General features: G+C 48.4%; 1 protein-coding gene across 1 annotated transcript in view; it reads left to right on the forward strand.

Annotated features, from left to right (window-relative positions):
* The window catches only part of PLEKHA3 (pleckstrin homology domain containing A3), a 47,379-nt gene that overhangs the window by 11,106 nt on the left and 13,203 nt on the right, over window positions 1–23,070 (forward strand). Inside the window, exons 2-5 of the mRNA XM_075317395.1 lie at window positions 9,694–9,810; window positions 11,784–11,939; window positions 21,254–21,390; window positions 21,477–21,641. Coding sequence (XP_075173510.1) covers window positions 9,694–9,810; window positions 11,784–11,939; window positions 21,254–21,390; window positions 21,477–21,641 — 575 coding nt within the window. The remainder of the gene's footprint in view (window positions 1–9,693; window positions 9,811–11,783; window positions 11,940–21,253; window positions 21,391–21,476; window positions 21,642–23,070) is intronic.

Consider the following 23,070-nt stretch of genomic DNA (forward strand, 5'->3'; position numbering starts at 1 on the left):
ACAGCAGAGCCGGTCGTGCACACTGGATGCAGCTTGGAGGGGTCGGTGCTGTGAAGATGTAATTTACCCTCTCACTGTATATCCTGTGATACTATGTCATGATTATGTAAATAGCCTGTAGTCTTCTATCCAGAGTTGTGTATCTAGTCTGTAATTGCATTGGCCAGTGAAGGAATAGTCATTGTGCTGCACAGCAGGGGATCCCTTCATCTACTGTGGCTGGCAGACATATCGGAGCCCTGTGATGGACCAAACCATTGATGATAGGATGTGTGACCCCTACCCCCTGAACATGGTGGGCTGGTCAAGAAGCACAGACAATGCATTTCCCTTTTTGTAACTTTAGAGTGAGCTGAAAGTTGGAAGAAGAAGGAACTCCCAGCCTGGGTGGCTGTGGACACGGACGGAGCTAGGCCTGTGTGGCGGCCCGTGGGATTGTGTGGAACTCTTTGGACTACTGTAAGGACGATTGCTTTGTTATCCGGTCCGAGGATTGTCGGGAAGGGCCCCCGAATCTGTTTTACGTGGACTTATCGTGTGCTGTTCCAGTGTTCTTGTGAATAAACCTGTTGGATCGTCCCTCGGCCTCGTCCATCCTTTGCTCTGTTGTACACTCCCGTCACAGGTGCCCATATGTGTATGGCGTTCTCTGACATTGAGCTTTCCTGTGTTCCTTGTGGGGAGAGTGGAGTGCGCTCATCTTATCGGATAACCAGAGCCTTGTTGGGATGATGAAATGCAAGTCCTGATCAGTCTCTTCCCTGCTGAGTGTGGAGACCCCCATACACATTAGTTGGTTTCTCGTCCCCCCCCCCAAAGTTTGTGTCTTCGGCGTTCTCTCCTGTAATCTGTATGTTCTCCCTGGGGAGCAGGAGATCCTGCCGATCTCACTGTGCAGGACATGGATAGTGATTCTGTACAGCACATGTTTTCTGGCTTCTATAGTTTAGTGCTGTCATATATGCACAGGGCCGTACACACTGTCTGTATGATGTGGAATCATACACAGTGTCTGCACCCTCAATGATCGGTGCCACCTACTTGTGTGGGACTTTCCTGAGTAACAATGGCTTCTGTCAGCACAGAGCAGAGGACGTCCTGGGCAGATCTCTTACAGGATCATGCACAGCTTCCTTTTCAGGCTCTCGCATCAGAAATGGGGATGTTTGGGTTTGGCCGGACTTTAGTTAAAAGTTCAAATCAATACCCGAACTTGACCCCAAACTCCACAAAAAGTTAATGTGGACCTGAGCTTTGCTGTAAAATGGTTGTAGTAAGGGCTACGGGGCTGCAAAATGGGGGAAGAGCAGGACAGTTGCCCTGCACACAAATATGGAAAGAGAATAAATAAATGACATAGGGTACTCCTATTTTTTGACAACCTGCAGACAGTTGGGGGCTAGTATTATCAGGCTGGGAAGGTCCATGGTTATTGACCCCTCCCTAGTTTAAAAATAGTAGCCCTCAGTCGCCCAAGAAGTGGAGCATCCTTTAGATGTGCCAATTCTGTCACTTTGCCTGTCTCTTGCTGATTGCCCTGGTGCCGTGCCAATCCGGGTAACACTTTTGGGGTTGATGTCAGCTGTGAATAAACATTTGGCGTGAAGCCCAGGGCTTAGTAATGGAGAGGTTTCTATCAGACACTCGCATTACTAACTCAGTAAGTGTACAGTTAAAACATACATATAGGGAAAAAATTAGTTTTTGTATAAAGACTTCTCCACACTCCCTTGTTCACCAATTTATTAATGAAAAAAAATCCTATTGGTGTAATGTCCTTCTGAGAACGAGGCTCTATAGGTCACTTGCAGTCAGCGGCAGGTGGGGAATTTTTCGCTGACTGCAAGTGACCTATGGAGCCTCGTTCTCTGAAGAAGACTTCATAGGATTGGACGTTTTGGGACAATAGATCATTGGATTATGTCAGAACTTCCAGGATTTCTTTTTAATTAATAAATTGATGAACGATTGGGTGTAGAGGAGTTTTTATGCAAATAAACTATTTTTTCCCTTTTTTTTTTTTATTTATATATTAACCGTACACTTTCTGGGTTAGTAATGGGGGTGTCTGATAGATGCCTCTCCGTTACTAACCACTGGGGGCTTAATTCCAGCTGTCAATTCACAGTTAACATCAACCCCACAAATATTAACCTGATTGCCACCGCACCAGGGCAGTGGGGAAGAGCCGGGCAAGGTATCAGAATTGGCTCATCAAACACTTCTGTGTCGACTGCCGGCCTCTATTTTTATAGTGTGAAAGGAAAAAATAACTACGTACCTTCACAGCCTGATAACATTAGCCCCCAGCTGTCACATTTAGCTTGGCTGGTTATCAAAAATATGGAGGCACTCAACGTCAATTTTTATATTTCTTTTGTCACTGTAGCGTAGAGGCATTTTCCCCATGCTGAAAGATTAATTGGCTCTGTGTTTGGTACAGTCACTGCCAATCTCACAATAACAAGGAACTGCCACTTGCTGCCACCACAATTCATTTTACAGGCTCATTATAGGTAGCGAATGGCTTCGGGGATGTGGTTTATAGAGCAAGAGGAAAGAAGCTATTACATTTTAGATATTTAATATGAAAGTAGGTAGTGTTTGTAAAAATACGTCCACATGGGCTGCTCTCTTGGCTTGACTTCTGGCTACCGCACCGACAAAGTGGCAATGAAGATTCCCCACATTATTTCCTAGAAGAACGTCTGCAGGGAGAACGCTCATCACACCGACCACTCATTGTTTTGCCCCAAATCCATAATCCAGGGTCACGCTCGCTCTTGGAATATATCTCTGGGTACCTCCTGCCAGTTCAATGGCAATTCCTGGTCCCTTTTGAATTGCTTGTGGTTGAATTACTCGGGGATTGGCTATGGTGAGGAAAGCCCCAGTGTCACGGAAGCCAACAACTTTTTGGTCATCCAGCACGACCTCCTGTAGATGTTTGTCCTGAAGATCAGAAGAACTGGTGGCTGGAGCTCGCACCCCATAGACTCCGGGTAGGGGAGCCAGGATATCTGAGTCACTTGGCAAGTCATCAGGCACAGAATCCGTGAGAAGGGAGAAGGAAAGATTCCGCACATGCAATCAGGGGCACACCAATGGTATAATATATAAAGCACACCTTTATTTATTGCACACAGAAATACATCTTAAAATCAATTAAAAACATACAACAAGACAAAAGAACACCACTTAGGCAAGACCGAATGCCCCAGATAACATATATCACAGATGACAATATAATCATGAAATGCAATGCAATATCGGGATGACAAATATAGGTATACAACCCAAAATCAAAAATCAGGCACAGAATCCAGCTCTTCTCCTGGTGAAGGTGTCTGTAGATAATGAACAGGCAAAGGCGGTCTGTAGCTGTTCTGTCTCCGAACACCTGGACATTGGAATTGCATGTGCCCAGGCTGCCCACACCCATAACATCTGCGCTCTGGGATTCTTCCTCCACGTCGTATTCCCAAAGGTGGAGCATGAGTAATGCGAGGCACAGTCACACGAAGGTCCCCATGAGTTGACGGTCTAGGGTGATGGTGAACATTGGGGCCAGAAGGACCAGGGGCCGCCAGCGTTGGGGGTTTGGTGGTTTTCTTCTCACTGGGTAGTAGTTTTTTCCACTGAGGCTTGATGGTGGGAGCCTCATCAGCTAGAGCTGCAGCTTCCTCCACAGTGGCTGGTCTCCTTTCACACACCCATTCCCGGATCTCAGCGGGGCACTTGAAGTAAAACTGCTCTTTTAGGAGGACCTGGAGGACGGTCTCCAAGGTTAAGGCCTCCTCTGCCTCCAACCAACGATGCCACAGATGTTTGAGTTTGTGAGCATACATCTTGAAGGACACTTCCTCATCACATGCTAGAGTACGGAACTGAATCCTGTAAGTGTCTGGCGTTACAGCATAATGTTCTAGAATAGTCTGTTTAATATCCGCATACTCACAGTTCCACCGAGGGTCTATAGCTCTATAGGCTGCAGCAGCTCCACCCTCTAAGAGCCCAACCAGATGCCGGACGCGCTCCCTTTCTGGGACTTCCATTAATCGACACTGATGCTCAAAGTCCTGGAAGAAGCCCTCAATGTCACCAGCAGCCTCATTAAACTGCTTGAAGTCTTTGCGGGACACCCTGGGAAGTTCCCTCATGATGGGTGCTGGGGTTACAGTCTGTCTGGAACCTCTCGCGGCTTCCACAGCGAGCTGCTTATCCAGCAATGCCATCTCCTCCATCCTGCTCTCCTTCTCTTTAGCTCCACGCATGACCTCCATCTTATATTCTATGGTGGTCTCCTCTCCCAGCAAGGCCATCTCCTCCTCGTACCACACAACCCATTGACTTTTTTGGGTATTTACCTCCGACTCCCGTCTTTGCTCCCCTTGCTGTGGAAATTGTTCCTCGGTGCCATCTTGCAGGCAAGCGTTTTCCAATGCCTCAATTAGTTGCTCCTTAGAGAGTCCTTTGTAGCCGACACCTAATTCACGGGCCTTTGTTTGTAGGCTCACCACAGTCCAGTTCCTGTATCCTGAGGTTCTGGTTTCAGACGTTGATTGGCCGTTGTCCTCCATTTCTTCTGCTCTGATCCCGCTGCTGCCACCAGTTTGTGACGGGGTGTACAGCAGAGCAAGGAGAGACAACAGGCCGAGGATGATCCAACAGGTTTACTAACAGGAATACAGGAACAGCACACGACAAGTCCAAATAAAACAGATTCGGGGGCACCTCGCGATAATCCAAAGTGCCAGATCACGACGTAATAGTCCTTTTCAGAGTCCCAGAAATCCCACACAATCCACTGGACGGCGAGATCTGTCCGCAGAATCAGATCTCGCTCCCTTCCTCTTCAAAACTCTGCTCCCAACTAACTGCTCTAACATGTTCTTCTCTCCTGGGTTCAGCCCCTTAGGTGGGCACACCTCCCCCTGGCCATTTGATGCATGAATGGACTTTAGACTACTGGCTCTGTTCTGTTTACCAAGTTGTAGATTGGAGAAGTCCCATGCTGAGAAGAACAATATATATATATATATATATATGCAACCCCCACCAAATCAATGACAATAGCTACTGCTGAAGCCTGATTGCAATATGATACAGGCTGGGGGGGGGGGTATGGTCACTTACATCCCAAGACATAGTATTACAGCAAATACAGTGAGAAGGCAAAACACATCATGACATATACAAACAATGTTACAAAGGGGAATAAAATAATAACAGTATGTATAGTTATGTAAAATAAAAGGGATAAACAAGGGAAAATTACTAAACCTGATGTTACTGCAGTGGCTTCAGAACTCAGAGGAGGGAGGTACTCCTTACAAATTAACCCCTTAACGACCCATGACGTACTGGGTACGTCATGGATCGTGTGCGGTTAATCCCCGCCCCCTGCCGTGGGCAGGCGGCTGCGATCCGCGCACATATCAGCTGTTTTCAACGGCTGACGTGTGCCTGCTAGTCGGGGGTGGAATCGCTTCCACCCGTGATTATTAACCCCTTACATCTCGCTGTGCCAAAATGTGGCAGCGAGATGTGTACGCGTGCGGCCATTATTCTGACTTACCCCGCCCCCATCGGAAGTCACGTGACATGATCACGTGACTTCCGGTGGTTGCTATGGTAGCACAGGGTCATGTGATGACGCCTGTAGCTAACATGAGTCATTTACTCTCAATGCCGGCATTGAAAGTAAAGCAGCGTATCTGCAGATCTCGGCTCTGTAGCTGTGATCTGGAGATATGGCAGAGCGATCGGATTGTTGATCCATATAGCCCCCTAGGGGAACTAGTAAAATAAAAACAAGTTAAAAAAAAGTTTTAAAAAATTAAAAAGAAATAAAAAAACCCCTAAGTTCAAATCCCCCCTTTCACCCCATTGAAAATTAAAGGGTTAAAAAAATATACACACATTTGATATCGCCGTGTTCAGAAATGCCCGATCTATCAAAATATAAAATCAATTAAGCTGATCAGTAAACGGCGTAGCAGCAAAAAAATTCCAAACGCCAAAATTAAGTTTTTTGGTCGCTGTAAATTTTGTGCAAAACGCAATAACAGGCGATCAAAACCTAGCTTCTGCGCAAAAATGGTGCCATTAAAAACGTCAGCTCAAGACGCAAAAAATAAGCAGTCACTGAGCCATAGATCCCGAAAAATGAGAACGCTACGGGTTTTCGGAAATTGGCGCAAAACATGCACCACTTTTTTTGGACAAACTTTTGAATTTTTTTTAATCCCTTAGATACAAGTAAACCTATACATGTTTGGTGTCTACAAACTCGCACCGACCTCAGGCATCACTCCCATACATCAGTAGTACCATATAGTGAACACTGTGAATAAAATATCCCAAAAACTATTGTGCGATCACACTTTTTTTGCTATTTTTCCGCACTTGGAATTTTTTTTTAAAAACTACAACTCGGCCCGCAAAAAGCAAGCCCTTATATGGCAAGATTGACAGAAAAATAAAAAAGTTACGGCTCTCGGAAGAAAGAGAGGGGGAAAAATAAAACGGAAAAACGCAAAATGCCCGGGGGCTGAAGGGGTTAAAACAAAAAAAAAACCAAAAACCTACAGAACCCACAACAAGCTGCACCTTCCAAGGACTGACAAAGTACCAAACCCAATTTCTGCTTTTTATTAACTCAAAGTTATGGCCACAACCTCCCTGATGGGCTCATGGGGGGCTGTTTGTGGGATGTGCTCTGCCCATCATAATTTTGGAGAGCCACAATTTTCAGGATATCTTCGCCTTTGGAGGGGGAAGATATCAAAGTCATGTTTATCACAATTTTACCATTCTATTGAGGAAATATAATATGTATTGTCATCCATCTGCCCAATATTAATGTGGGGCTGATGTTTAGGACTCATAGTTATGTTAAAACATGCGTTCCGTTTTCCAGTCTGTCACAACACTGAAAATATATCTCTCATAACTGTAGTATCTATACAGCCACAATATCCATAACTTTGCTATGACTCCGAAAAGCCTGGTTGCAGTCTTTTGAAGCGGACTGGAGAGGTAGCAGAAGTGAAGCCCTGGATTTACAAATCCCAGGCTTTTCGTCAGCTTACAGCAGATATACCAGTTTTAATTACCTGTCCACACCAGGAGGTCCGGCTTTAATGAACATGGAAAGTCTCTCTTTAATTCCCCTATTTTAATTAATCCCATATGTTCAGTGTGGGGGTGGATGGATATGTCCACTATGCAGAGACCAAAGTAGTATGTTATGGATTTTATTTTTTCTGACAGCCTGTGGAGATCCACCTGCTATTTGTGGATCTGTAGTACCCGTCCGCGGCCAATTTTGACAGCTACATTCTTCCAGCAGCATCTGAGAACTTGTCGTTGATGGGTATCAGATCCCCCAATAATTTAAAAATTGATGTCCTATGCTAAGAATAGGCTGTTGAATGAAAAAACTGACGGCACTTGCTAACAGACAAATGTGAACAGGTGCATACTGGACATGTAACCTACTCTAACAAATAAACAGCTGCACTCAGGAATGCTAAGGCATGCAGACATTGGAATTTGGACATGCATTACTGCTAAGGAAATACATTTAAAAATGGCGTTTGTTCACATTTGTCTGTTAGGAAGTGCCCTCAGCTATTTATTTATTTATTTTTTTTAACCTTCTGACTGAGCATTTTTTTCAATCGGCTTAAAGGGAACCTGTCAGGTGCAATATTCACCCAGAGCCAATTTCATCCTACAACAGGACAATGACCCAAAGCACGCCTCCAAATTATGCATGAACTATTTAGGGAAGAAGCAGTAGCTGGTATTCTCTCTGTAATGGAGTGGCCAGCCCAGTCACCAGATCTCAACCCTATTGAGCTGTTGTGGGAGCAGCTTGACCGTATGGTACGCAAAACGTGCCCATCAAGCCAATCCAACTTGTGGGAGGGGGGAAAGCATGGGGTGAAATATCTCCAGATTACCTCAGCAATTTAACAGCTACAATGCAAGCGAGCAAAATACTTACCGCACACACTTCCGGTTCCGTACATCCACCCCGCTCTTGCAGTCCACACAAACACACGCACGCATGCACACACACATATGCTCACCTTACCTTTCGTTCCATCGCCGGCCTCATGGTTCTTGTAGTTCGCCGCTACAGGATGTGTATCGGGTAACCATCGCGACGATTGAGGAACTTCCGCTGTCAGACGCTACTCAAAGGCAGCGCGCTGGCCAATCAGAGGCAAGCGTCTCCTGCCTTTGACGTCAGCACTCTGGCAGTGGAAGGTCCTCACTCGTCGTGATGGTTGAATGGAATGAATTATGAATTGTCTGCATTGCAATGATTTCCTATGTGAAATCTTGCTTTGCTGAACGAGTACCGTAGTGTGTGTGTGTGTACACATTTATATTTGATACGTACACTACGTATGTACCCCCTCTGCATTACACCTGCAGGAACTTTTATGGCCTCCCATTCTAAAAGAAACATTTTCTTCTAAAATTTGCTTGATATGTCTGCAATGTAATGCAGTTACGATAAAACACTAGTGATGAGTGAGCACTACCATGCTCTGGTGCCCAATACTCATCACTAGTTATGAGACCCGAGCATGGTAGTGCTGGCTTATCAGTAGTTACGAGTATCAAGCACCCGAGCATGGTAGTGCCCGCTCATCAGTAGTTATGAGTATCGAGCACCCGAGCATGGTAGTGCTCACTCATCAGTACCGTGCTGGATGCTGCACGCTGTCCTCCCCTGCTGGCTGGCTGGCTGGCGCATGCACGTACATACGCACACTACATCCAGCGTTACAGAATACTTCTGGCCACAGGGAATGATGGGAGGATGTCACGTGTCCGGCCCGCAGGTCCTGTAAGCAAGCATTCTTGCTCTCCACTGCACTGCCTCACAGGATTCTGCCATCCAGAAGAAATTTGTGTCCCTGTGTGTGGTATGTGTCCCTGTGTGTGGTATGTGTCCCTGTGTGTGGTATGTGTCCCTGTGTGTGGTATGTGTCCCTGTGTGTGGTATGTGTCCCTGTGTGTGGTATGTGTCCCTGTGTGTGGTATGTGTCCCTGTGTGTGGTATGTGTCCCTGTGTGTGGTATGTGTCCCTGTGTGTGGTATGTGCCCCTGTGTGTGGTATGTGCCCCTGTGTGTGGTATGTGCCCCTGTGTGTGGTATGTGCCCCTGTGTGTGGTATGTGCCCCTGTGTGTGGTATGTGTCCCTGTGTGTGGTATGTGTCCCTGTGTGTGGTATGTGTCCCTGTGTGTGGTATGTGCCCCTGTGTGTGGCATGTGTGTGTGAGATCGGATGTTCGGGTGTGTGATTACGGGGTGCCGCTGTCTATAATGAAGTGTCTTGCAGTATCTGTAACTATTTTAGCTGCATGAACACTTCATTATTTAACCGCGGCTAGGGCTTATGTTCGGGGAGGGCTTATATTTAAGCTTTGCTCTGAAGATGCTGAAAATCCCTGCTAGGGCTTATTTTTGGGGGAGGGCTTATTTTTGGAAAAACACGGTAGGTGTGTTTGGCCAAGCTGAATGGGAATGTTTTCTGCTATATGAATGATTGTTTTGTTGGTAGATCGTGTGTTCCAGCTATCTGTGTCTGTCTGCTCCATTGGTGCGATATGAGACCGTCCGACATTGACGTCATGACGTTGTACCTATTAGTCTTTTCTGTAATTGCAGGTTGGCAGCCTCGATGGTTCGTACTAGATAATGGCATCTTATCCTACTATGATTCACAGGATGATGTCTGCAAGGGCAGCAAAGGAAGTATTAAAATGGCAGTGTGTGAAATCAAAGGTAAGTCATCATGGCTTTGAAAATCTAGTGAAAGCATTTATAGGAGCTGTACCAGGATGGAAACTTCTATCATTGGGTCCCCAGTGACCATGGGGATTAGGGTCCCTCCCTTAGTCACGTGAACCACTCACGCTCACACTCATATCAAGTCTATGCAACTAAAAATGGCAGAGTACAGTGCAGCTCCCTTTAAATCTGATACAGATTGGTTGAAAATGATGCATCTTCTTTTTTTTTTTTCTTTATAGAAAGTCTGTGACTCTCAAAACTCAAATTAAAACATTCAATCCAAGGAAGGGGGAGGTAGGGGAGGAAAAAATCCAGCACCGAAATAAAAATTCCTATTTATTCCAAACAATTAAAACATGGATACAGGTGAAGTTACGCCTTGCACGTTTCGGAGAAACAAAAAAAGCTCCTTATTCATAGGCAATGCCCGATCTTTCAAAATATAAAATCAATTAACCTGTATTATAATTAGTAAACAGCGTAGCGGTCCAAAAAATTCCAAACGCCAAAATTACGTTTTTTGGTCACCGCGTATTTTGCACAAGATGCAATAACAGACGATAAAAACGTAGTATCTGCACAGAACTTGTACTGTTAAAAATGTCAGCTCAAGATGCAAAAAATGAGCCATCACTGAGCCATAGATCCCGAAAAATGAGAACGCTACGGACCGTGGAAAATGGTGCAAAAAATGTGCCTTTTTTTTTTTTTGGACAAACTTGTGAATTTTTTTAACCCCTTAGATAAAAGTAAACCAATACATGTTTAGTGTCTACGCACTCATACTGACCTGAGGCATCAGACCAACACGTCAGTGTTACCATATGGCCTAAGACACACGGCATGAAAATCGGAGCGAGTGGAATGCAATAAAACATCGCATTCCACTCGGACCAATATTAGCTTATGTGCCAGCACCCATGAGTGATTATTTTCTCACCCCCAAAAGGACCAAGAAAACAATCGCAGCATGCTGCGACTGTAATGCGAGACTCTTTCTCTCGCAACCATTCAAGTCTATGGGGCGAGAGAAAGATCGCACTGCACTCGTATTACACCGGTGTACTGCGAGTGCAGTGCGAGAATCACAATAGCTGGCAACGGAGGAGAGAGGGAGATAAATTCCTCCCTCCCGTCCCCGGCGCCGGCCCTTCCCGTCCCCGGCGCCGGCCCTTCCCGTCCCCGGCGCCGGCCCTTCCCGTCCCCGGCGCCGGCCCTTCCCGTCCCCGGCGCCGGCCCTTCCCGTCCCCGGCGCCGGCCCTTCCCGTCCCCGGCGCCGGCCCTTCCCGTCCCCGGCGCCGGCCCTTCCCCTCCCCGGCGCCGGCCCTTCCCCTCCTCGGCGCCGGCCCTTCCCCTCCTCGGCGCCGCCCCCCCCCCCCCCGCAGCTGAGGTCCGATCGCATGATCGGACCTCAGTCGCAGTGACACTCGCATGACACTCGGCTCCTGCTGTGCTGCCAGCATGAGCCGAGTGTCATGCGAGGATCGCTTTAGTCCGTGTGTGGACCCGGCCTATAGTGAACATTGTTTTTGGGATATTTTATTCACAATCCTGCAGTCGCACTTTTTTTGAATTTTTTTTTCACAGATGGAATTTTTTTTTCCGTGTTCCAGTACATTATATGTGGTAAAACTAATGGTTTCATTCAAAAGTACAACTCGTCCCGCAAAAAATAAGCCCGTATATGGCAAGATTGACGGAAAAATAAAAAAGTAATGGCCCTCACAAGAAAAGTAGCGGAAACCACCTCCCCCCCTCCCCCCCCCTCCGGAAAATCGCACAGGGGTGAAGGTGTTAAAACTTCTTCTTTTGTTTTTATTTAAAGGTAAAGTGGAGATATCTATACTATAGGTATGACTTCTATATGGTTGCATAAGTGGTATAATTTGAGCTTTGGGGGATGACAGACTGGTTATAAGGAAGATGGGAAGCCTTCTCCGTCCTGTACTGATCCCTACTCTCAGTTCATTCAACAGACAACACCAGGATGGAGCTGATCATCCCCGGGGAGCAGCACTTCTACGTGAGAGCGGTAAATGCCGCAGAGAGGCAGCGGTGGCTGGTCGCATTAGGAAGCTCCAAGGCCTGTCTGAGCGACACCAGAACAAGGAAAGAGAAAGGTGAGCCGCTCCTTACACGTCTTATTACTTCTACATGTCCTATTAAACACATCTGGATTTTCCAGACTCTAAACATCCCAAATATATCACAATCCAGAAGGTGGATTTTGGAAATTAACTTGTTAAAGGGAACCTGTCAGGGAAAATATGCACCCAGAGCCACGAGTAGTTCTGGGTGCATATTGCTAATCCCTGCCTAAGGCCGGGGCCACACGGGGACTAATGCGATCCTCGCATGACAGTCAGCTCAGGCTGGCAGCACAACGGGAGTCAAGTGTCATGCGAGTGTCCCTGCGACTGAGGTCCAATCATGTGAGCAGACCTCAGCTGCGGGGGACGGGCCGGCACTGAGGAGGGGAGGGAGGGATGTATCTCCCTCTCTGCTCCGTTGCCAGCTTATTACCATTCTCGCCCTGCACTTGCGGTACATCAGTGTACTGCGAGTGCAGTGCAATCTTTCTCTCACCCCATAGAATTGAATGGGTGCGAGAGAAAGAGACTTGCATTACACTCATAGCAGGCTTGACTGTTTTCTCGGTCCGATTGGGGCCGAGAAAATAATAGCTCATGAGTTCTGACGCATTGGTTAATATTAGTCCAGGTGGAAAGCGATGTTTCTTTGTCGCTCCATTGGGAGACCCAGACAATTGGGTGTATAGCTTCTGCCTCCGGAGGCCACACAAAGTATTACACTTTTAAAAAAGTGTAACCCCTCCCCTCTGCCTATACACCCTCCCGTGGATCACGGGCTCCTCAGTTTTATGCTTTGTGTGGAAGGAGGCACACATCCACTCATAAAAAAAAAAAAAAAAAGATTTCTCATACATAGTATGACAGATGGAAGAAAAGAGGTCCCCCTATGGGGTCCCCGGCATGCTCCCTTCTCACCCCACTATGTCGGCGGTGTTGTTAAGGTTGAGGTACACATTGCGGGTACAAAGGCTGGAGCCACATGCCGTCTCCTTCACCATCCCTTATGCGGCTCTGGGAGAAGTGGGAGCCTCACCGGTCATTCACCTGCTGAGACCGTGCTCCATCCGCAGCTCCTGGTGGAACCTGCTGGACCGGAGCGTTTTCATCCCCAGGGACCGGGCCCTGCACCTTCAAGGTACTCTGTGTCCCCATGGGGGGACGGTACGGGGAGAGAGGTCGCCTTTCTCCCCAGTAGCGCCGTCCGTTGTTTTTTCATCGGACTTCCGCGCCGGCCGTGCCTGCTTGTCGGGCACTGCCTTAAATTTAGTCCCCGGCTTCATCGCGGCCTAGTCGCGAAAAATCCCGCCCCCGGGCCTGCTTGTCAGGGGTAAGGGCGGGATTACCGACAGAGGGCTGGAGCATCTTTGCATGTCTCCCCTCCCCTCTCATTGACCACTATGGGGCCTCCAGATTCCCGCATTTTGCCGGCGCCGCCCATGGCTCCACTCCCCCCTTGAGAGCTCCGGCGGCCATGTTTGGCATTCTGCCGGTGTATGCTGCAGCTGCACAGCTCTACAGCTCCAGGGGACCCACGACAGGGAATCTGGAGGACACCAGCGGTTGGTAAGCCACACCGGTCACCCGGTGCTGGTTCCCCTAGGGAGCCGTGATTATACATATATACACATACATACATACATACATACATACATACATACATACATACATACATACATACATACACACATACACACATATGTACATACATATATACATATATGTATATATGTATATATGTATGTACATATGTGTGTATGTGTGTATGTATGTATGTATGTATGTGTGTATATGTGTGTGTATATATATATATATATATATATATATATATATATATATATATATATATATATATAAATATGTATATATATATGTATATAATTATATATTCGGAATGGCTGTATAACCCTTTCCCATATACCCTCAGTGGTCGCTCTCCTAAGGGACACTTATTGCTTACAGCATGTTGTCCACAAGGAGCAAAGCCCCTAAGGCACAGGTTTTTTTTCGCAGCCTGTACCTCTTGTGGGGCTATGTTGCCTGCGGGATCCACCTACCCTCACTGTGATCAATGCTCGACTCCTGCCACGCTTGCTCAGCCGGAGCCTAGGGCACTTGTGGGCCCCTCGGCTCATGTAGATCCCCCTGCTCCTCCTGAGCAGGCTGCAGGGACAGAGTCACCGTCATTGGACTCTTTCGCGGAGAAACTCTCTCAGTCAATTTCTCAATCCATTGCACAGTCTATGGACAAATGGTCATCTAAGCTCCTTGAGGCATTGCAGTCCAGACCGGGCTCTTCACAGGCCCCGGCCCCTGTTAGTTTGTCTCCTCCAGGGCCTTCTCGGTCCGCGCCTCAGCGCGCTCCCAGGATAGCCCCTAGGTCCCAGGCGGAGGACTCCTGCCCGCATCGCAGTCCCAGACCGACTAAGCGGCCTCGCTGGGACTCTTCCCCGGCCTCCTCACGCTGCTCTGGATCTCAGCTTGAGGACTCTCAAGATGACGAGGCGGACGTGGGAGCTCAGGGCTCTGTCCCTGACTTCGCCCTCAACCTTGATACCCCTGAGGGGGACGCCTTAGTAAATGATCCTATTTCGTCCATCAACCAGGTGTTGGATCTCTCTCCCCCGCCTCCACCTGTAGAGGAGTCGGCTTCTCAGCAGGAGAAACACCAATTTCGATTCCCCAAACGTACGCGCAATACGTTCTTTGATCACTCTAACTTCAGGGATGCTGTCCAGAAGCCCAGAGCGGTCCCGGACAAGCGTTTTGCTAAAAGGCACTCTGACACGCGTTATCCCTTTCCACCTGAAGTCGTTAAGGGCTGGGCGCACTCACCTAAGGTGGATCCGCCAGTCTCTAGATTGGCTGCTAGGTCCGTTGTGTCTGTTGCCGATGGCTCATCCCTGAAGGATGCCACTGACAGACAGAGCTCTTGGTGAAGTCTATTTATGAGGCCACGGGCGCGTCTTTTGCCCCGGCCTTTGCGGCTGTGTGGGCTCTCCAAGCAATCTCGGCATGTCTGACTGAGATTAATGCTGTCACGCGGAATTCTGCTCCGCATGTTTCTTCCTTGACCTCTCAGGCATCAGCATTTTCGTCCTACGCCATGAACGCCGTCCTGGACTCTGCTAGCCGTACGGCTGTGGCATCCGCTAACTCCGTGGCAGTCCGCAGGGCCATGTGGCTGTGCGAATGGAAAGCAGACTCTGCTTCCAAAAGGTTCTTAACTGGTTTGCCTTTTTCTGGTGTACGTTTGTTTGGCGAACGGTTGGATGAGTTTATTAAGGAATCCTCGGGAAAGGACTCCTCCTTACCCCAGTCCAAACCTAAGAGACCTCAGCAGATAAAAATCCAATCGAGGTTTCGGTCCTTTCGTCCCTCCGCCAAGCCCCAATCCTCTTCGTCCAACCGGCCGGAGAAAGGCCAGAGGAACTCCTATGCGTGGCGGTCCAAGTCACGCCCCCAAAAGGCCGCAGGAGGCACTGCCTCCAAGACGGCCTCCTCATGACTCTCGGCCTCATCTAGCCACATCCTCGGTCGGTGGCAGGCTCTCCCGCTTTGGCGACGCCTGGTGGCCACACGTTCAAGACCGATGGGTGAGAGACATTCTGTCTCATGGTTACAGGATAGAGTTCAGCTCTCGACCTACGGCTCGTTTTTTCAGAACCTCCCCACCCCCCGCACAGGCCGACGCACTTTTTCAGGCGGTGGACGCTCTAAAGATGGAAGGAGTTGTGATTCCCGTTCCCCTTCAGGAACGTGGTCGCGGATTTTACTCCAACTTGTTCGTGGTGCCAAAAAAGGACGGGTCATTCCGTCCCGTTCTGGACCTCAAACTGCTCAACAGACATGTGAGAACCAGACTGTTTCGGATGGAATCTCTCCGCTCGGTCATCGCCTCGATGTCACAAGGAGACTTCCTAGCATCGATCGACATCAAGGATGCTTATCTCCATGTGCCGATCGCACCCGAACATCAACATTTCCTGCGTTTCGCCATCGGGGACGAACACCTCCAGTTCGTCGCATTGCCCTTCGGCCTGGCGACAGCCCCACGGGTCTTCACCAAAGTCATGGCATCCGTCGTGGCGGTCCTGCACTCTCAGGGCCACTCGGTGATCCCATACTTGGACGATCTCCTAGTCAGGGCCCCTTCTCGGGTGGCGTGTCAACGAAGTCTTACCGTCACTCTGGCGACTCTCCAGCAGTTCGGGTGGATCATCAATTTCCCGAAATCCAAGTTGACGCCGACCCAATCACTGACTTACCTCGGGATGGAGTTTCATACCCTTCCAGCGTTAGTCAAGCGACCGCGGGACAAACAGCTTTCTCTGCAGGCGGGGGTGCAGTCACGTCTTCGGAGTCAGTCACACCCCTTAAGGCGCCTCATGCACTTCCTGGGGAAGATGGTTGCAGCTATGGAGGCAGTGCCGTTCGCGCAATTCCATCTACGGCCACTCCAATGGGACATTCTTTGCAAATGGGACAAGAGTTCGGCTTCCCTCGGCAAGAACATCTCTCTTTCACTTGCAACCAAAACATCACTTCAGTGGTGGCTCCTACCCACATCTCTGTCTCGGGGAAAATCCTTCCTCCCCCCAACCTGGGCCGTGGTCACCACGGACGAGAGCTTGTCAGGTTGGGGAGCGGTTTTTCTCAACCACAGTGCTCAAGGAATCTGGACTCCGATAGAATCGTCCCTTCAGATCAATATTCTGGAGATAAGGGCAGTATATCTAGCCCTATTGGCTTTCCATCGGTGGCTGGAGGGCAGGCATATCCGAATCCAGTCGGACAACGCCACTGCCGTCGCCTACATCAACCACCAAGGCGGCACTCGCAGTCGTCAAGCCTTCCAGGAAGTCGGGCGGATTCTGCAGTGGGTGGAAGTCACAGGCTCCACCATCTCCGCAGTTCACATCCCGGGCGTGGAAAACTGGGAAGCAGATTTTCTCAGTCGTCAGGGCATGGACGCGGGGGAATGGTCTCTTTACCCAGACGTGTTTCGAGAGATCTGTCGCCGCTGGGGATCGCCGGACGTCGATCTCATGGCGTCACGACACAACAACAAGGTCCCGGCCTTCATGACACGGTCTCAGGATCACAGAGCTCTGGCAGCAGACGCTCTGGTCCAGGATTGGTCGCAGTTTCGACTGCCATATGTGTTTCCCCCTCTGGCGATGCTGCCCAGAGTACTACGCAAGATCCGGTCCGACTGCCGTCACGCCATTCTCGTCGCTCCAGACTGGCCGAGGCGGTCGTGGTATCCGGATCTGTGGCATCTCACGGTGGGTCAACCGTGGGCGCTTCCAGACCGCCCAGACTTGCTGTCACAAGGGCCGTTTTTCCATCTGAATTCTGTGGCCCTCAACCTGACTGTGTGGCCATTGAGTCCTGGCTCCTAGCGTCTTCAGGGTTATCTCAGGATGTCATTGCCACCATGAGACAAGCCAGGAAGCCTACGTCCGCCAAAATCTATTACGGGTCTTGGCAAATCTTCTTATCCTGGTGCTCTGATAACGGTTTTCCTCCATGGCCGTTTGCTTTACCCACATTTCTTTCATTCCTACAATCTGGATTGGACAAGCGTTTGGCCCTCGGCTCTCTCAAGGGCCAAGTGTCGGCGCTCTCCGTGTTTTTTCAAAAGCGTCTAGCCAGGCTTCCGCAGGTCCGCACGTTCCTGCAGGGGGTTTGCCACATAGTCCCACCTTACAAACGTCCGTTGGAACCTTGGGATCTTAACAGGGTTCTGACGGCTCTTCAAAAGCCGCCTTTTAAGCCGCCTTTTGAGCCGCTGCGGGATGTCTCTCTCTCCCGTCTTTCTCAGAAGGTGGCCTTCCTGGTGGCGGTCACATCACTTCGGAGAGTGTCTGAGCTTGCAGCGCTGTCATGCAAAGCCCCCTTCCTGGTTTTTCACCAGGATAAGGTGGTTCTGCGTCCTGTCCCGGAATTTCTCCCTAAGGTGGTATCCTCTTTTCATCTAAATCAGGATATCTCCTTGCCTTCCTTTTGCCCTAATCCAATTCACCAGTGTGAAAAGGATTTGCACTCTTTGGATCTAGTGAGAGCACTCCGGTTCTACGTGTCTCGCACGGCGCCCCTGCGCCGTTCAGACGCGCTCTTTGTCCTTGTCGCTGGCCAGCGTAAGGGCTCTCAGGCCTCCAAGTCAACCTTGGCTCGGTGGATCAAGGAACCGATTCTCGAAGCCTACCGTTCTTCTGGGCTTCCACTTCCTTCAGGGTTGAAAGCCCATTCTACCAGAGCCGTAGGTGCGTCCTGGGCTTTGCGGCACCGGGCGACGGCTCAGCAGGTGTCAGGCAGCTACGTGGTCTAGTCTGCACACTTTCACGAAGCACTATCCAGTGCATGCCTATGCTTCGGCAGACGCCAGTCTAGGTAGACGAGTCCTCCAGGCGGCGGTTGCCCACCTGTAAGAGGGGGCCGTTTTCGGCTCCTTTTATTGAGGTATTCTTTTACCCACCCAGGGACTGCTCTTGGACGTCCCAATTGTCTAGGTCTCCCAATGGAGCGGCAAAGAAAAAGGGAATTTTGTTTACTTACCGTAAATTCCTTTTCTTCTAGCTTCTATTGGGAGACCCAGCACCCGCCCCTGTGCCCTTCGGGCTGGTTGTTCTTTTGTGTACACATGTTGTTGTTGATTTGTTCTTATGATTCATGGTCTTCAGTTCTCCGAACATCCTTCGGATTGAATTTACCCTAGACTAATTTATAAGTTTTCTCCTTCCTGCTTTTGCACCAAAACTGAGGAGCCCGTGATGCACGGGAGGGTGTATAGGCAGAGGGGAGGGGTTACACTTTTTTAAAAGTGTAATACTTAGTGTGGCCTCCGGAGGCAGAAGCTATACACCCAATTGTCTGGGTCTCCCAATAGGAGCTAGAAGAAAAGGAATTTACGGTAAGTAAACAAAATTCCCTTTTTTATCGCATTACACTTGCTCCCATTGTTTAATAATGCCCTCCCACCGTTTCCCTTCTTGTCCCCTATTATGCAGTTGTTTACACACAAAATAAACATTATTCTCACCTCTCCTCTATTCCTGCGGTGACCTCAACTGCTTCTTGTAGACCGCAAGTCACATAGACCCCTTCGCCATAGCGTCCTGTACACGGGGCCGCCGCTGCTGCCGTCATGGCTTTACTGCAGTTTAATGCTTTGTGGTGCCGTAACGCATTCAACTGCAGTAAAGCGCTGACAGCAGCGGCCCCATGTATGGGATGCGATCATGGAGGAGTGCTTCTTGCGGACCGCAGGCCCATAGACTCCTCCATGATCAGGTCCTGTACACGGGGCTGCCCCCACTGCTGTCAGCGCTTTACTGCAGTTGAATGCTTTACGGCACCACAAAGCATTCAACTGCTGTAAAGCCATGATGGCAGCGGTGGTGGCCCCGTGTACAGGACGCTATCGCGGAGAGGACTATGGGCCTGCTGTCTGCGAGAAGAATCTGAAGGCACTGTGGGAATGGAGGAGAGGTGAGAATAATGTTTGTTGTGTGTAAGAAGGGGACCGGTAGGAGGGCATTACTAAACAATGGGCTCATGCAGCGCCGTGCTCTGCCATATAAGACAACCCCCGACTTTTGAGAAGATTTTCAGGGGTTAAGAAATCATGTTATACGCCAGAAAATACAGTATTTATGGTCCATGCAGCTGCTGTAAGGAATATATTTCTGTAGTCTTATGCAAATATAAATAGTAATAATAAATTGTACACTCCGAAAATAAAAATAGAAAAAAAAATTACTGGGTTTTAATTGTTAATGCTTTAATACTGAAAGATTTGTGAAACAGGCTTCCTGGCAATGCTTGTTTCATGATCATTTTGCGGACTGCTGATGGATGAGCAACAAGATTGATCGTTGGGTGAAATTTTTTTTTTTAAATGGTTGTCAGCAGTGTATCACACGGGGTAAACGAGATATGCTGCGGAGGACATTGGCGCCTACGTGCTCATTGCTCAGTAAACAGGCTTTTAGCACTTTTTGTGTCACTCAGTTTTGTTGTTTTTTTTTTTAGATTCGCAAAATTAATTGTTTTTTTTTTTTTTTTTTTATGTAAAAACAAACTTTTTTTTTTTCTTTTTCATTTTACATTATCTACTATTCCTACGATGGGACATGACAATGTCATCCTTTGATCGCCTTAAAGGGAACCGGTCACCAGTTTTTTGACTATTAAACCAAAAGTGTCACCCTCTGCAGCTTCTATGAAGGTGCACGTTGTTGCTGACAACCCCTCCCACCCCTCTTGCAGACCCCAAAAAGAACTTTATAAAATCCCACCGTGTTGTGTGCTAATGAGCTGCGTTGGCCAGATGGGTGGGCTCTATTTCGGCTCCTGTCTCTGTCGCCTTGTTCACTGTCCTCCTGTCATGATTGACAAGGATGGCGTCGCCGTCATCATCCCACGCTGCTGTCCAAGTCTTGCGCAGGCGCAGTTCTCTGTGCCCCTATCGCGGGCTGAGCAGAAAAATAGTTTACCTTGCGCGTGTCGGTGACATATCTGCGCAGGCGCGAGATCATGGTCCGCACTGTGCATGACAGCAGCGTCATCCTCGTACCCGAGCATGATCTCACGCCTACGCAGATACATCACCGGCGCGCGAACGAGGGAAACTGTTTTTATGCTCGGCCCGCGATAGGGGCGGAGAGAACTGCACCTGTGTGAGACTTGGATAGCAGCATGGGGTGATGACGGCGGCGCCATCCTTGTCAATCATGACAGGAGGACGGCAAAAAAGGCGACAAAGAGGGACAGGAGCCGAAATAGAGCCCGCCCATCTGACCAACACAGCTCAGTAGCATACAACACGGTGGGATTTTATAAAGTTCTATTTGGGGTCTGCAAGGGGGGAAGCAGCAACAACGTGCACCTTCATAGAAGCTGCAGAGGGTGACACTTTTGGTTTAATAGTCAAAAAACTGGTGACAGGTTCCCTTTAATAACACATTGTACAACCTATGTTATGTAACCCAGCAGTGTTCGATTGTCAGCCTATCTGGTTTCATGAATGGTGACTTGTTGGAGGGTGTAACATAACAAACCGTACTAAAAAGAACCCTCAGCGCTCAGCAGGTGCAAGTGAACAAGAAACATCTCGCTTCTTACTAATGGAAGGAGCCTTCACATTACAGTGCCCAGCTGGAAGAGCGGCCATGCTCTTGCCTTTCAGTAGGATCTTTCTTCAGGTCACTAGCCACGTGATGAGAGCCGTGGGCAGAACATCGCACCGCAAACTTAAGGAATCAGGCAATGGTTACATTTTTCCGTTTGTTATAAATCCATTTTCCTAAACGCTCTAATTTTGTTTTTGATTCCTGCAGAAATCAATGAAACCAATGAATCACTTAAAACCAAAATGTCTGAACTGCGGCTGTACTGTGACCTGCTGATGCAGCAGGTGCACACAATTCAAGAGTTTGTAAGCCAAGACCAGAGTCGGCCATCCCCCAGCGCTGAGGTACGAGCCGCACCCGCTGTCATACTTGGACACTGTTGAGTTGCGGATGCCTGACGTAAGCTTTTGCATATGTTTTTGTGTTTTAGAACATGAACGAAGCGTCTTCTCTGCTCAGTGCAACCTGCAACACATTTATTACCACACTTGAAGAATGTGTCAAGATAGCCAATGCCAAATTCAAGCCAGAAATGTACCAGCTGCCTCCCCATGAGTCCTTGGTGTCCGCTGTGTCTCCTTCACCTGTACAAATGGTAATATGCAAGGACACGTTAAATAATACACCGAATGTTGATAGATGGGTTGTGCAATGAAACGAACCTGCCTAAACTATTAACGTATGACACAATAGTCTTTGGCAAAAGCCAGGATAATTGTGGTATACTCCGCACTGCAGTACAAAGAAACACTCCAAATAATAAAAGCAATGGGTATGGTTTATTCTGCGTGTTTCGAAGAGAGAGCCCCTCTTCTTCCTCAGGAAAATCCACCGGTCAGTGGATTTTCCTGAGGAAAAAGAGGGGGGATACCTCTTTTAAACGCGCAGCATAAATCATCCACATTTGCTTTTATTTTTGGAGTGTTTCTTTGTACAGCAGCGCGGAGTAAACCACAATGTGGATGGTTTATTCTACGCGTTTCGAAGAGATATTCCCTCTTCTTCCTCAGGAAACTCCAGATTAGTGGTCGGTGGATTTTCCTGAGGAAGGAGAGGGGGGATATGTCTTCGAAACGCGTAGCATAAATCATCCTCATTTGCTTTTATTTTTTGGGGTGTTTCTTTATACAGCAGCGTAGAGTATACCACAATTATCCTGGTTTTTGTCTTGCTTCTGCCTTTGGCACGTGGGATCGGCTGCAGCGGTTATATGTCTCTATACTGGTTTTGAGTCTCACAATCATTCCAGGTGAGCGGTTTTCCTATTAAAAAATCACCATCTTTTACACTGGTAAGACCGTATTGCGCTCCTTAGATCCACAGATTGTTTCCTGACAATAGTCTTTGGGCATTTGAACACTGCTTTGGCAAATGTACCACTGAGTGGCCAATGCCCGATTCATGGCCTGGGCAGCAGAGGAAAGCTGCACAACTTCTTTATAATTTGGGGTTCTGCTTTGACCTATGTAAGAGTGATATAGTCAGCTACACCACAGCATTAGCCACAGTCCAATATGGTACAAAGTGGGTGAAGCACCATGCATGATCCACATGTAAAAGTATTCCACAACCAAAGTGGTCTTCAGCAGAGATGATGTGAATCTATATCCAGGACCCGGGATAGAGGACACGTCTCTGCTCCGTGAGCTCTGGTCGGAAGCCCTAAGAACAGGCTCAAATATGCCGTCTCAAATAGCTCAATTGAATAACCTTCTTCTGAGTGCTGTAAAGGTGCTGTCAAATCAGTGGTATTTCGCCGCTCTGACGGATCCGTCACACTCCAGTGCAATACAGTTCAATGGCATCGCGGCAAGCTCCGGTCACATGACAGCATGTGACCGGAGCTTGCCACAATGCCATTGAACTGTATTGCTCTGTAGTGGAGTTGTGACGGATCCGGCAGAGCGGCGAAATACCGGTGATGTGAAAGCACCCTTCGATACTCTTCCAGACACAACTTCAAAATTTGATTTCTCCCTGTTGAAACAGCATTTTGGGGTCATAATGGGCTAATCAGGCTTTTC

The sequence above is a fragment of the Anomaloglossus baeobatrachus genome, chromosome 7 (genome assembly GCF_048569485.1).
Source record: "Anomaloglossus baeobatrachus isolate aAnoBae1 chromosome 7, aAnoBae1.hap1, whole genome shotgun sequence".
NCBI classification, from domain to species: domain Eukaryota; kingdom Metazoa; phylum Chordata; class Amphibia; order Anura; family Aromobatidae; genus Anomaloglossus; species Anomaloglossus baeobatrachus.